At 38.9% G+C, this 14428-nt stretch overlaps 1 protein-coding gene across 1 annotated transcript in view; it reads right to left on the bottom strand.

Annotated features, from left to right (window-relative positions):
* Positions 1-14428, bottom strand: part of C4H4orf19 (chromosome 4 C4orf19 homolog) — a 41216-nt gene that overhangs the window by 10803 nt on the left and 15985 nt on the right. Inside the window, exons 2-3 of the mRNA XM_015862515.2 lie at positions 10252-10342; positions 7508-7562 (exon numbers count right to left, since the gene is read on the bottom strand). Of these exons, the coding sequence (XP_015718001.1) occupies positions 7508-7562; positions 10252-10288 (92 nt within the window). The 5' untranslated portion in view covers positions 10289-10342. The remainder of the gene's footprint in view (positions 1-7507; positions 7563-10251; positions 10343-14428) is intronic.

Raw genomic sequence — 14428 nt, forward strand, 5'->3', positions numbered from 1 at the left:
GTATGCAAAATAGTGCAAACTGTCTATTATATCCTTGGACTATTCATAACAGCATTCAAGGGAGAGTGCAATCTTCTAGCTGAGGGGTACAGTTGCAGTTGTGGTATTTCCCAAAACTGATAATTATCTCTGTATATGCGGTCCTAATACCAGCACAGTGTACTGTATGGTTGACAAAGGCAACACATGCCAGTTGCTCCATGCCAGTGTAAATACCTTAGCTGGAATGGGGAGAGTCTGATTTGATGTAAATGCAACATCCACCACTTTCTTTCTTTACTGCCACTCACTTCCCATGCTTCCCATCTTCTTGTTGTGTTTTCATCAGGTCCTGATATTTCTACCCACACCTTGCTCCCTCACGTTCTTTGTTTTGTTCAGGCAGCTGTTTTGCATCAAACCTGAGATGTAATGGCAGGCAGACCTCCAGGTAGATGTAGTGGTAGGCAGACCTTCCAGCCTGAATGCTGCCAGCATAATGTGAGCACACCTGCATTTGCTTGCAGGTGTTCTGGCTGAAGAGGAAAGTACTGAAAACTAGATGCTATCAGTTTTACAAAGGTGTTTTGTTTTGGGTTGTAACTATTGGCTATTGCCTAAGCAGATCTTCCACGAAGTGTGATATTATGCATAGCTATGTTAGGTCCTGCTACCTCCTCCCCAGAATGTCCTTGTAGCCAAATCAGCAAGGTCGGACAGGTCTTTTGCTTCCTCTAGTGGCTTTCTGATGCTGCTGGTCAGTGTGTCAAGTCCCTTGTTTTTGCTTCATAGATGTTGCCCTTACGCTTCATAGTGACAGCTTTCTCTACTCTCCCACATGCTTCTTATGGAAGAGATGTGCCCAACCTGGCAGGCAAAGCCATTCTGCTCACTTGATGGTGCTGAGCACCCGGCTTTAAGCCTGTCTTAATGCTTCCTCACTTTCCAGCATGTTATCCTGGCCTATGTTTGATAAAGGCTGCAATGCTGGAGGACTCAAGCTGCAGGCAGCAGCAGTGCTTGGCCCTGGGATGCATCCCTTGGCATCCTGCTCCTCATCTTGAAGCAGTGGGCTCTGCTGCTGCTGTCCTTTGAGAGGCATAGGAAACTTTTAACGTGGGGTTGGATCATTCTTTTTTCCACCCTGCCAGCGTTTCTTACTTTAAAGCCATTCTTGTTCTATTTGTTCACTGACTAATCTCTGTGGTAGCTATAGGGCTTTTTCTTTAAACATCTCTGAAAAGGTGGAGCTCTCTGTGAGGCCCCTGTTACTGTGGTTTAGAGCCCATGCTGCCTATGGAGCACAACTTAGAGGTGATCTCTGTGTGTTCTTTTTCCTGTTATCCTCTTTTCAATTGATTTTAAATATTTATAAGGCCTTAAGGGAAATGTGTGCTCTCTTACTAGTTCCTCATCACTCACACCATTTGGTCACAGAGCATTTCCCTACCCATTATTTACCATACAAAATGTTTGTTTTATTTTCAATGATTAAAAAGAAGAGTTGGGTAAAGGGCAAAACTCTCACAACCATTAGCCAGTTTGCACAAAGGAAAAACAAATATAGCTTGCAGCATAAAAACATTCATTTCCTCCTCAGCCCAGCTTATTTGCTATATCTGTTTTTCCCAAGCTTACATCACTCTGATGATGTTTAAGCTACTGACATTTATATTTCCAGTCCTTTAAAGTTGTTAATTCTATATATCATAATAATTTGTTCTGTTGAGATACCTAAAACCCCAAATTGTGTTCAGGACCATATTGTGTAGGCACAGACATAGAAATGCATTGTTTCTCAAGGAATGTATGGCGGAAATATGTGTCAAGGTAAAGAAAAAAGGGTGTGATAAGCAGATGGTTGTGTACGTGTGAAAGAAGCAATCAGCAGAGAAACTATATTTGATTCAGTAATTGTGTTAAACTTGGCGGTGCAGAGATCTGTGTTTGGGGACACAGCTGGAGTCTCAAAATAGCTGTAGCCAATTTTATGCAACTAAGAGTCTCACTGAAGTGTCTCTTTGCAACTTTGTACTTTGGAGAATGAATTCGTGGATTTCATCCCTTGGTCTGAAAATCCCTGTTGTATTTGATGTCTTTTTAAATCGCTGAAAATAGAAGTAGACTTAGAAACAGGTACGGAGCCTTCTGTGCAGCACGCTGCCCAGGCTGTGACTTTGATAGCTGTGAGACATGGCTTTGAGGCAGAGGGTTAAATGGGACCAGGGCTGCTAATTTATTAATTTAAGAAGCAATTTACTAACCCTTTGGATACTATGTCATCTCTGTTTCCTTGGTGGTTTTGACTGGAGGTTGTAGTGGCTGCTATGTTTTAGATTGAGCGTGATGCTCTGAGACTATGTGAGATGTGGCCTTAATCCTCCTGCCAGGATTTGTAGCCTCAGTAGCCCTGTAATGTTTCAGTTCACAGGAATTTTGATAGAGCTGCATCCTAAAGCAAAGGATTCACAAGGTCTCTGTTGGTGGGAATCCAGTTGGGGCGCTTTTACTGTGGGCTTGCATGCACGTGAACACTTGATTAAAACCTTTTGCCTCTTGGACTCCCTGTTTTATCATGTATTTGGCTGAGCAGCCTTTTCTCATGCCTAATACAAATAGTCTGCTTACTTTATGGTTCCTAGATGGATTCAGCAGGAGATATTTTCTGACACCTGTCAAGATGACATGAGTTCTGCCTACAGCCATCAGAACATCTTTAGTTAGCCAGAAAGACACTAGCGGGCTAGTGACACTAGTCCAGAAGGGACTGTGGGTTTCAGCTTTGGGTTTCGGTATTTGCAGTTCATCAAAGTACCACCAAGGTACTGGAATGAGCCCAAACAGTCATGAAGTTGAAATACTAAATCCAGTACCAATGCACTACTTAAAAAGCTCTTGGCTTGTGTAATATGCCAGAACACAGACCTCGGCTCAGTGAACTCGGAGTCTGAATGAGCTCAGAGGATAGGCTGTTTTTTATCCGTTAGCTAAAGAATCTAGGCTTCCTAGAGTAGCAGTGATATGGGTATAAACGGCATGGGCAGTTGATCTGTGGCTTTCCTTCTTGAGGACATAAATACTTTATAGGCCTTGTAGATTTGATGGAGCAAGTCTTTCAGGAGAAAAATATGACTCATTTTCCCCATTCATTCACTCTTATAGGCCAGCTCAAATTCAATTAGAATAAGCAGATTGTCATTGTCATGCCCTTAATCCTTACGCTAAATTACATGGCAGGTACTTGGATTGTAAAGAGAGGTATGGGTATAGATGAACAAGCAGGTCATAAACTGGGAACACAGCCATGGTAGTCTAGATTTTTGTGTTCTAGACCTATGGAACCGATTTTCTTTAATTACTAGTAAAACTGTCTTATTTCTTCCTATGTCTGAAAACACAGCTACTGAAGTTCTGGTTATGAAATTCAAGTGGTTGTTTATCTTCTGCCTTGGGGACTTCTCGAGGGACCAGTCGGAAGCCATAGTGCAAAGAATTTGGTTAGATGAAGGAGGAAAAGTGCACGGCAATTGATGTATGCCATCAGTGTCCCAGTTCCATTTTTTAAAGTTTATTTTAGAAAACAAGGGAGCTTATAAAAATGTTGCAGTAAAAATAAAAGATTTTAATTTAGAAACTTTGTTCTGTGTTCACTCCGAGTGTTATCTGTTAAAAATTGGGTTTTATTTTATTTTATATTTTTTTGCTCGTAAACATTTCTGAAGTATTTGAATATATCCCAAAATACGTCTCTGTTCCCTATCTTCTTGTATAGTTTCTATTCTGTACCTTCACAGAAGGCTTCTTCCTGGTTCTTGCTAGAAATATAGCTTCAGATATTATCTAATGAAGTCCTTGGTGCACTGTACAAAGTGTTCTCCCCACTGTATCATCTGGAGGATTGAGCACCTGAAATCTGAACTGTTCTATCTTCATTCATGATATTCTGTAACTTCTTCCCTGCCCTAAACATCCTGCAGACCATGAGTCTGTTACACTACATCCATGTCCTGTGGTGCACCCGTGAAGTGATCATATGCTGAAAGCAGTGGAGACCTTTTGGTTTCCCTCAAAGGATATTTTGATGAGTCTCTCAATTTAGTAATTTAAGACTAGTTATCATTTTCATTGGAAACTCTGGAGTTTTTACGTGTCCTTGTTCTTTGGACTTTTTCTTTTTTAGCTGATGTATGTACTGTATCTCCTGGCATAGAAGCTGCACACTGTTCAAAATTTGATGATTTTCTCCCCTAGTAGGTCCATCAGACCTATTTTATAAATATGAAGCAAATGATCTAAATTAAAGGTCTCTTGTGATAACATTCTTACAGATGCTCCTAGTGCTGCATACGTAGCTGCAGAAGTTATCGGCCTCTGGGTTAAAGATGAAGTGAAGAAGAAAGGTTTAATAATGTTACAGGACTTGAGACGTTTAGGTCTCAAAGAGTAGACAGTGTAGGAGCATGGTGCTTGATTCAATATATTAAAAGTTGTGGTGATTTATATGAGCACTGAGAAAATTCCACAGTTGCTATGAGATGTCAGCTGCATTTGTTGAAGACAGCAATAGTTAAAAGACACAGCTGATGAAAGGTAAGATTTAGCTGAAATTGAGAAAAGGCAGGTGCTGAGATTGGAAAGGTACTTTTAAGGAAAACAACAGCATGTCAGGGTCTGAACTTCTATTCAGCCCCTGACAGACTTTCACAGCTTGCTCTGAAAGTAATGCCTCCTATTTACTTCCACAGAAATAACAGTAGATACAAAGAGTACAGTAACACTATTTGATGAGACAAACTCTCAGCTACAATACACTACTTTTCAACATAGCCACCGTCATTAGTGATACATTTTTACCACCAGTTCCTTAGATACTCAACAGTTCAGGATCTGTGTAGCGGTGTGAATACAAAACAGATTCTCTCCTGGCTGTTTTATAACCATGATGTTACTTTGGTTTTCTGCACCTCACCAGAGGGGACATGGAGAATGCAAATAAGAACAGAATCTGCCTTTCAGAATATTTATTTCTTCTGGGTCTGAAGGAACCAGAAATTGCACATGTCAATTTTCTTTGTGGTACTGACAGGAAAGCAAACAAATCCTTTCACTTGAATTTAATGTCAGCACAACTGGCTGTGGAGCTGTTATTTTCTCTTCTGGCTCAGAAATCACTTTCCTTAGCCTTTCATTTGCAGAGTCAGCTGAAGACTTGGAGCTTGTTTAAATACAGAATATTTTCTAGATGTGGGTTGATTCTCAATAAATATTTTCTTTCTCTCTTTTGAACCTTCTGGAATAATTTCATTTTTAACGTGTCAGTTATATGTATGCTGAGATCAATGAAAAATTCTGCTGTGGAGAATGGAAAATACTGGGCAGTGAATGTCAAGGCTACATCCTACTGCCACAGGATGAAGTTTAGGGGAAAAAGTAGGCAAACCAGGCCACTATCTAGCTTTATGCAGTGGATGCTGTCATGTAGCTGCCACTAGCTTGCAGCATAGCAGCACACTTTACACCAAGATTAATCAAGCTCTTGTGTCTTAGGTTTCATCTTTTGTCTGCTGGAGGCTGTTGCCTCTGTCTGCCCGTGAGTTCCATGCTGCAGCAAAAACCAGGGAACAGCATACACAACAATCTTCAACAATAATCTGGGGGCTATCAGTAGAAGAACCTTTGATAATAAATGTAAGGCTCTGAAACTTTAGGTGATCTGGGGAACACTGTTCACAGAGGAAGAGATAGTAGTCCTCATGTTTTTGAACTTTCCCCTTCCTCTCCCCCTCCACTCTCCCCCTTCCTCTCCCCCTTCCTTCTCCCCTTCCTCTCCCCCTTCCTCTCCCCCTTCCTCTCCCCCTTCCTCTCCCCCTTCCTCTCCCCCTTCCTCTCCCCCTTCCTCTCCCCTTCCCTTCATCCCCATTCCTCTCCCCTTCCTCTCCCCCTTCACTCTCCCCTTTCCTTCTCCCCTTCCTTCTTCCCCCTTCCTCTCCCCCCTTCCTCTCCCCCTTCACTCTCCCTTCCTACCTCCCCCTTCCTCTCCCCTTCTCTCCCCCTTTCACTACTCCCCCCTTCCTCTCCCTCCTCTCCCCCTCCTCTCCCCCTTCCTTCTCCCCCTTCCTCTGCCCCCTTCCTCTCCCCCTTCCTCTCCCCCTTTCCTTTTTTTTTTTTTTATTTTATTTTAAAGTTAAAAGTCAAATAGAATAAAACTTATGAAAGTAACAACTAAATGTAAGTGCACTTGCATTTATGAGTTAAAGCACTGTACCAACAGAACTGACATCCTGGCTTATTGAAAGGCTTTTTTCTGTTTGTTTGCAAAGCAATTTTGTGGATAGACAAACTGCTTTTTTTTTTTTTTTTTTTTTTTTTTTTTTTTTTTTTTTTTAATTTCATTGTCTCTCTCTCTCTTTTTTTTTTTTTTTTTCACTCCCCATTGAATTTCTGGCAAAGGAGATAAAGAGATGCTGCTGGAATTTAGCAGGCCCTTATCCTTTAAGTATGTAATAGTTTTTTTAGCTAAGGGAGCAATATTTTGGAAGTAGGCTCAGATGTCTGTGCAGATTGCTTCAAATAGCTTTGATTGAGCCATTATATGCCTTTAGGCAGGATTAAGGCCAGGTAGGATATGTGATCTCAGCTGTGGTATTCAATTGTAGCTTTATGTCCTCAAAATTATTTTGTCCTGAATATTTCAAATACTTTTGGTTTGTTTACATCATCCCAAATATTGCTAGTGGCAGGCATTGAAGCGGTTGGATAAGAGATACTTCTTCAGCATATCACCCTCTCTTAATACCAAGAAAATTGGATAAAGCCCTAAGCAGTTAGCGTGACTCAGTAATTCTAATCTAGTAAAACAAAACAAAAAAAAAAAAAAAAAAAAGAAAAAAAAGGAAAAGAAAAAAACAAAAAAACAAAAAAAAAACACAACAACAAAAAAACAACACAGGAAAAACAATTAAATGGATTTGGTGGAAACTTGCATTAAATTGTTCAGGATATATTAGGTTTGATCATTTAATGAAACAACCTGCAGCTTTTAGATCAGGCACACAGTTTAGGAAATGTGCTTTCCTTTCCCTCTTCAGACAAATAAATTCTCTTGTTTTCCAATTCTCTTTCCCCCAGTACCTCTTCCCCCCCCCATTTTGCACTTATTCTTCCCATCGCCTTTTAACTTCCTTTCCACATTTTCTTCTTCTGTCTTTTTACCCTTGTTAATTGATTTAGAATGAATCAACTTCATGTTCCTCTATCTCTTTTTTACAGTATTCAACTTATTCTAAACTTGAGAGTAGAAACGGGCAAGCTTTTATTTATTACAACCAAAATGTTAGGGATTGGAAAGAAACACAGTTCAGAACCTGTTCTGTCATTAGTGCTCGTAGCCATTAAGCATCATTGGAAGACAAGGTACTGCACAGTGAAAGTGAATCCTGTGATACTGCCTGTTGTGGAATGCTGAGGTTGTGATAGTGAATGTCTAGATAGTCTTAAACCTACACTAGGAGTGCAAAAAACGTTTTACCTTTCAGACTGTACTCCATCGACTGCTTGAAAGATTTGGTTTAAATGTCTTGATCCTGCAATAGTAAAGCAACAGTTTGTGAGTGATTTCTTCATGTGTCTGCGCAAGTATATTAATCTGAAGTGCAGGTTGTCTACTGCAAACTGTGTGGAAATATAACATCCTCCTCTTCATTCTGTAGTAATTTCTTAGTTTAGACAATGTTCAAACAAATCACTTGAGTAACACAACTCATCCCCTTGAGCTGGGCTGGAATGCTAACCTGCTTAACGTGAGCGTGAGCATGCTGGCTACAGTGGATTAGGGCTCATGTGAAATGTTTACGCGTTAAACAATAAAACAAGAAATTCTTCAAATATTATGGGATTACTTTTTCCTTTGCTGGCAGCCAGGATATTTATAGAATCTGCCAAAACATCAATGTATGCTTGTCAGAACTTTCTCCTCCGGTTTTTTATGAACTTTGAATTTAAGAAATGCCTCTGGCATTGTACCTAGCATTCAAGGTACCTGGTGAAGCTACTGATCTTGCAGATGTGTGTGCTCCAGGCAAAATGGAAAATCCAGTGAATTGTTTTCTATTAAGAATTTAGAGATAAATTCTCAAGGTAATGATGTAGTTAGAACTGAAACACTGTAGATGCTTTTTCTCCTTAAAAAAATATTAATATTTTCTGCATTTCTTGTAGGGATGGAATGTGTGGAATGTGGCCATATGTGCATGTGGATCTTCATGCACACCAACCTGTAATAAACATTAACTGTCAAGTCAGGGTCACACCTGTGAAATGGTAAATGCGTTTTCCTGTTGACCCCAGAACTTGTGCCTCATACCTTCTTTCTTTCTTAGCATCTCTCTGCTTGGGTATCTATAACTTGCAGATTATATTGCAGGCTTTGATTCCAAAGGTGGTCTTGCTCTACCAAGAAAAGCCTTGCAAGGCTTGTCTTGTAAATGCAACTTCTTTAAAGGCCTTGAGATCCCTTTCAGCAGAACTCTTTCAGCATCTAAGCATCTAGTTGAATCTTGAATTCAGCAGCTACAGGTAATGCGTCTGCTGGGGATTGTCAAGGCAACCTAATGGCCATTATTGTATATTTTGTGTACACTTTCCTTACAATAATACAGATCAGATTTGTGGTTGAACTCTGAGAAGCTCTCATAAAATTTCACTGCTTGATTTCAATTTTTAGAGTACCCTCAGCTGTAGTGGTACTTAAACAGTCCCTGTTAGAATACAAAGTCGAGAAGAAAACAATACATAGCATTTGACCCACAGGTGATATGTAGAACGTTCTCTTAAATTTTTATTTATTTATTTATTTTTAAAGACTGACATATGACTGAAAACCAAAAGCATTCTGCTGAATTCAGCAGCTTGTGATTTAGGACCAAAATGAGCTGGTCCTGAGATCTGGTGTGAGTCATTGCTAAGGAGAGCCTGGGATCCTTTGATTCATTTCCCTGCTCTGTTGCCTTACAGCAAGTCACTTAACTTGTCTTGTATGCTACCATTCCACATCCTTCTCAGAGCCTAATGTTTGTGCAGCACTTTGGAGATTTATAGCCCTATTCAATCTTATTATAGTGTTGCAAAAGGTTGAGAGTGTTTCTGTGCATCTGTTAATGGTGCTGTTTGCACTTTAAGTAGACTAAGAATAAAGCTTATGAAGAATGAATCATTGTGCATTCCTGTCTTTAAGCAGCTTTTTATTGGGGGTCTTCTTGTATCTCATTTTAACTTAATTATATTCTTATTTGCTACAGCTGTCATTATTTATTACAAAGAGGGTTTTTTCATTTAATTTTTTTTCCGATTTCTGATTTTTCTTACAGCATAGTTTTGACTAGCTGCCCTTATTTGCTTTGTGTATGCCATGTCCTAAATGAAATTAAAATGAAAAACAAGATCTTGCCATATGTTGAAAGGCTGCTAACAAAAGCAAAAGATGCATCCTGTACAATGCATTCTTGTCCCCGCTGAATTACTTCTGTCTGTTGAACAGATTCCGAAATAGTAGGTTAATTATAGGGTTTTCATTAGTTTGTATTTGAGTTTTCTAAAATTCCCTGGAAGTAAAAAGCAAAAAAGGAGAGCTGACAAAAGTCGTAGCTGTTGGTAAGTTGTAAGCTTAAGTATTTCAATCATGTCAAATGATAACTGATTTCGTTGTTTTGTGATGTATGTCACTGGATTTTGATCCAAAGGTAAGAGTTTTTGTTTGTTTGCTTTAAGGAAAAGCAGTGAATTGCTGAAACTGTTTGCCTGTAATATTAAAATAAGTGCTGAAATCTCAGCATCAAAATGCTGTCTGTTTAACAGAATATGCACAGAAGCTGGATTTCAAGTGAATTGCTCATTTTCTCTGCGTCAGACAGGCTCAGACATAAATCAGTTTATGTTTGTACTTAAAAATATTTTCTTTTTGTTGTACTTGGTGCTTTATTCTATTTTACTTGGTGATAGCTTGGAAAGTTGCTCTTATTCCTTCAAATTATACTCAGGCATCTTGAACACTCCTTTTACCATCATCTTTGCTTAGCAACGTCCCTTTTGGGATATTCTTGGATACTTGTCTAGTGTGTACAACAGTGTTCATAAATCAAGGATTGTCACCATCTCCTGCTTTTTTATGCTGTTTAATACTTTTCATGTTATTGTTCTTGAGACAGTCTTCCATGCCTGTTCCCTTCAATGTAGGACACAACAAGAAGTGACCCAAGACTCTGGAACATAGCTTACCATATTGGTGCAGATTGTTCGAATACGTGAATAGCATCTATGTTCTTGTCATGGATCCAAGCAGCAAGAAGTTTTCACATTCCAGAATAACCTGGAATTTAAACAAGATCGTTAGGATTTGAGTACTTGCATTGTACATGCTTCTATGTGCATTTTCAATTTCATTTAGTTGCTGAAAAACATCCTATCTGGAAGCCATAATATCAAAATCTAAGGGCAGTACCCTAAACCTATTTTGGCATGGCCCCTGGGTGAACTTAAGTGTATTCTCTTTGTTGAACACAAACTTTTAGACACTGTGAGCAGATATTCCCAGATTTACCTTCTAGTTCTAATCAGCTGTCTACAGTGGTTTTAATATATGTCCTAAGATTTGCATTCCCCTCTCAGTTTCCTTTTATACTCTAATGGCTTAGGCCCTGCCCCATACATGCTTTGGTGGTTTTGTTCAAGTACTTTCTCTGCTGCAAATTGTGTAGTACAATAGCATTTTTGGGATCTTTTTAATCAGTTCTACTGATTAAATCATCTCAATTCAAATTTAGTAGAACAAACCTCTGATTTACATATGTTCTTAGTGTTTCTGCTCATGTGTTCCACGACAATTATTTACATATGGCTGTATTAATGTGCTGTGTCCTAAAGGAAAGCTGAAATGGATTTTGTATCAGGGATAGTGTATAAAATGTGGGCCCGCATTTGTTGATGATAAAACCACGGCTGATCTTGCTACACATGTAATTGAAGCCTCTAAGAGTCCATTGCAAGGTAATGAAGGGGAGAAATTTTGTGAAATCAAAGATTAATTTGAAAATCCCAAATTGACTCTGAGCATTAACAGAAATCAGAATAATCTCTCAACTCTGAAACTGTACACTTGTCTCCTAAGCTCTATAGGGATAAAGAAAACAGTAGTTCTTGGCCTACTGGGAAAATTGAGGAGGAAGAGAAGTGAATAGTCAGTTTCCTTTATGAAAAGCGCTTAAAAAGCAAAATCAGATTGAGTTTAGTTATTCTTCCAATTTTTTTAAATTCAAAGAGATCCTCAAGGCTTTTTATATATTTATACAAACACTGTTTCCTGAATTCTTTCATTATGCTTTTTGTAAATATAACTTGTCACTGAAAACATGAAGTGCGTAAACAAGCAAGACACCATGCGTCGATAGCATTTAAATAAACACTGTTTAATAATTCTTTGAAATCTATTGGAGCTCCTTGATCTGTGGGGAGCCTGAGTAGTAATGGAAAAGTTATGTCTTGATCCATAGATGAAAACAGGCTGTTGTCATCCAGAAGAGTGCTGTGACGTCACCATTTCATGGGTGCATGGGCTGAACTTCCACTTGCCAGCTTTATGAATTGAATTTTGCTCATTTTGCTATAAATTAAGAGGTCATAGAATGCTGGGTTTGTTTTGTTTTGTTTTGTTTGAATGGTGAGAAGCAATATACTCAAGCCCACATGGAGATTTCTGCAGAATTATCACTTTTTTATTAGCTGAGAGGCTTAGGATGCTGCTGTCTGTTTAATTGACCTTGTGGTCTGTTATCATGTGCTCACCAGTGACTGGATGCAGGTTTTTAGCCACAGCTATCTTTTAGTAAATACATTTATACCACTGGTGAAAAAAGGTATTTTTATGTTTTATTTGTTCCACTAATTTTGACGTTCATGCCAACTAGTGTCAGTTTCTTCTTGGCAAATAATGATTTTGAGCTGTTTTATGTGGTGCTATCTGTGCTCTTACCAGGCTTCTACCGAATCACAAATTGCAACAAAATAAATTGAATTTGTTTTATGAAGTTTTGTACAGACTCATAAAATATGTGGTTGGAAAAGGGTCCGGAGCTCATGTGACCCAACCTTTAGCTCAGTAGAAGTCAATAGAGGTCTAGAGCTTGCTGCAAGAATGTGCAGTGCCTAGGTTGAGCTCATTAATGCAGGGAAAGCTTTGATCTTTATTGGCAATGTCTGCAACAGCAACATATGCTGGGCAGGTAATAGTGTCAATACACTCTTCCTATGTTTGTGTAGTTCTTTATTAGCAAAAATGTCAGACGTCTAGGGTGAAAGTTCAGCATCCAAAGATTTCCATTTATGTAACAATTTCCTATTCTTAGGCTGGGTATTAAATGTGTTTTGATTGCCTACCTGCAGATTTCAACTCAAAAAGTTAGCAATCTGTATTTTATTTAAAGAACCTGGAAGAAAAAATGAACATGATGTCTTGTTGGATATTGGTATTTGTATGTATTGTACATGCTGTGACAATATTCTTCTAGAAGGTTCTAATCTATTTATTCTATTGCTGGCAATTTGTCTGCGTCTGTTGTTAATGAGATTTTTTTCTTCTCCATTATTACAATAGATTACACTGTTTCTCAGATACTGTGTTTTTTCTCAATATTTTTATTGTCAAGAGGAGAAAGGTAATGAATAGGCAAGCAAACCTACATAAGTGAGACCTTTCAGAGCTTCATCCCACAAGCTGCTTGAGCACAGAGATGTTCATAGAATCATAGAATCACCAAGGTTGGAAAAGACCTAAAAGATCATCCAGTCCAACCGTTCACCTGTTACTAATAGCTCCCACTAAACCTTGTCCCTCAACACAACATCCAGGTGCCCAATTCCTGCAGACAGTTTTCAGCCAGCACTGAAAAAGCATGACAGCCTGACAGACAACTCACTGTATAGAGCACTTTCCTTTGTCTTTCTTTGTAGAAGCCAAGGACATTCAGCTTCTTATTTGATCAGAATCTCAGAAACCAACCTGCCTAGATGCTTAAAAATTAATTAGGGGTGGTAAGAGCAAAACCAGCTTCTGGTTCCTGCAGCTGTCAGTGCCCATAAATCAGCTGCTTTTCCTTTTGAAACAGGACAAGAGCATGAATTTAATTAATGGGTTTGACTCACTCTGGAAACAAACAGTAGAGAAACAGCCCTCTCCACACCTTTCACAGATGCTGTAAACACAGAAATGTTATTGTGTATTTACTCAGGAGTATTTCCAGCATCATTGTTCTAGATACAGTTGAATGCCTCGGGCAGGTGGCAAGTCAGTGGCTGCAGCAAATCCTTGTTCTTTGGACACCCAGCTCAGAGCTGTGAAGGAGCAGCAGGTTGGAAGAGTCCCCATCTTAGTTCCACCCCAGTTCTGCTCAACCAAAAGCATTAACAATGGTTGCTACAGAGTACTGTAGGGGAAAGCAGAAAGAGTGCGTTTTGTCCATTTCACATGGTTGGAAATTTAAATATAATATTAAAAACAATCAAATAGATTTCTCCTGCAACTTTGCTAAACAAATAGAAAAGCTTTAGTTGTCCTTGCAGTGGATCATCAGGAATGTCTGACTGTGTTGTTTGTTTTTCCTTCTCTTATGTGTGAAGAGACACAGAAACTGTCAATCTTGATCAGACTCATGCTCAGTCCCGTAGTGAGCATCACATCCCTTAGAAGTTGTGAAAGTGCCTGTGAGGGAGCTGCTACTGTGCAACATTTACATCCATCCAACATGGCTTCTGTCTCTTGAGTTAGAAGAATTAGCGTCTTCTAAAACTTTACACTTCTTAAAACTTCTGTCTCATTTCATATTATTCATAGTTGTAGCATTACAAAGTGTCAACTTTCATGGAAACCTTATTATATTCTTCTTTCTCTCAGTAATAAACTGCCTGGGCTGGTTATGCCAGGAAAATAATTTTATTTGCTCCATTTTGAATTAGTCCCCTTTTTGATCTGATCAAATGTTCCCTGGTATTTGTATTATATAACTCTAAATTACATAAAGGGATTATGTATTATCCCTTTAGTCTACAGTGAAGTGTATGTTTTCATTGCCTCTGTTTAGGCACAGGGAGAATTTTGGACAATGTATGCAGCTTTTATTTGTTTTTTGGGTTTTTTTTGGTTTTTTTTTCTGAAAAAATAGTTATTCAGAGCTTATTATTTGAACTCTTCTATATGGATTGGTATTTTGGTTAGTGCAGATGTTTCTGAGGGGCTGAGTTAATCTCATGGCAAATAAATTTGGAAAACAGTGGTGCTATATTCAAATACTGAAGGATAAACCTGAAAATAGTGAAAATGGTTGAATGTTGCCCTTTGTTCCCTGTGTTGACTACAGGTGCGAGAGTGGCCCGTAAGCTGCAGGAGCAGAATTCCATGCACTCT

The sequence above is a fragment of the Coturnix japonica genome, chromosome 4 (assembly GCF_001577835.2).
Source record: "Coturnix japonica isolate 7356 chromosome 4, Coturnix japonica 2.1, whole genome shotgun sequence".
Lineage (NCBI taxonomy): Eukaryota > Metazoa > Chordata > Aves > Galliformes > Phasianidae > Coturnix > Coturnix japonica.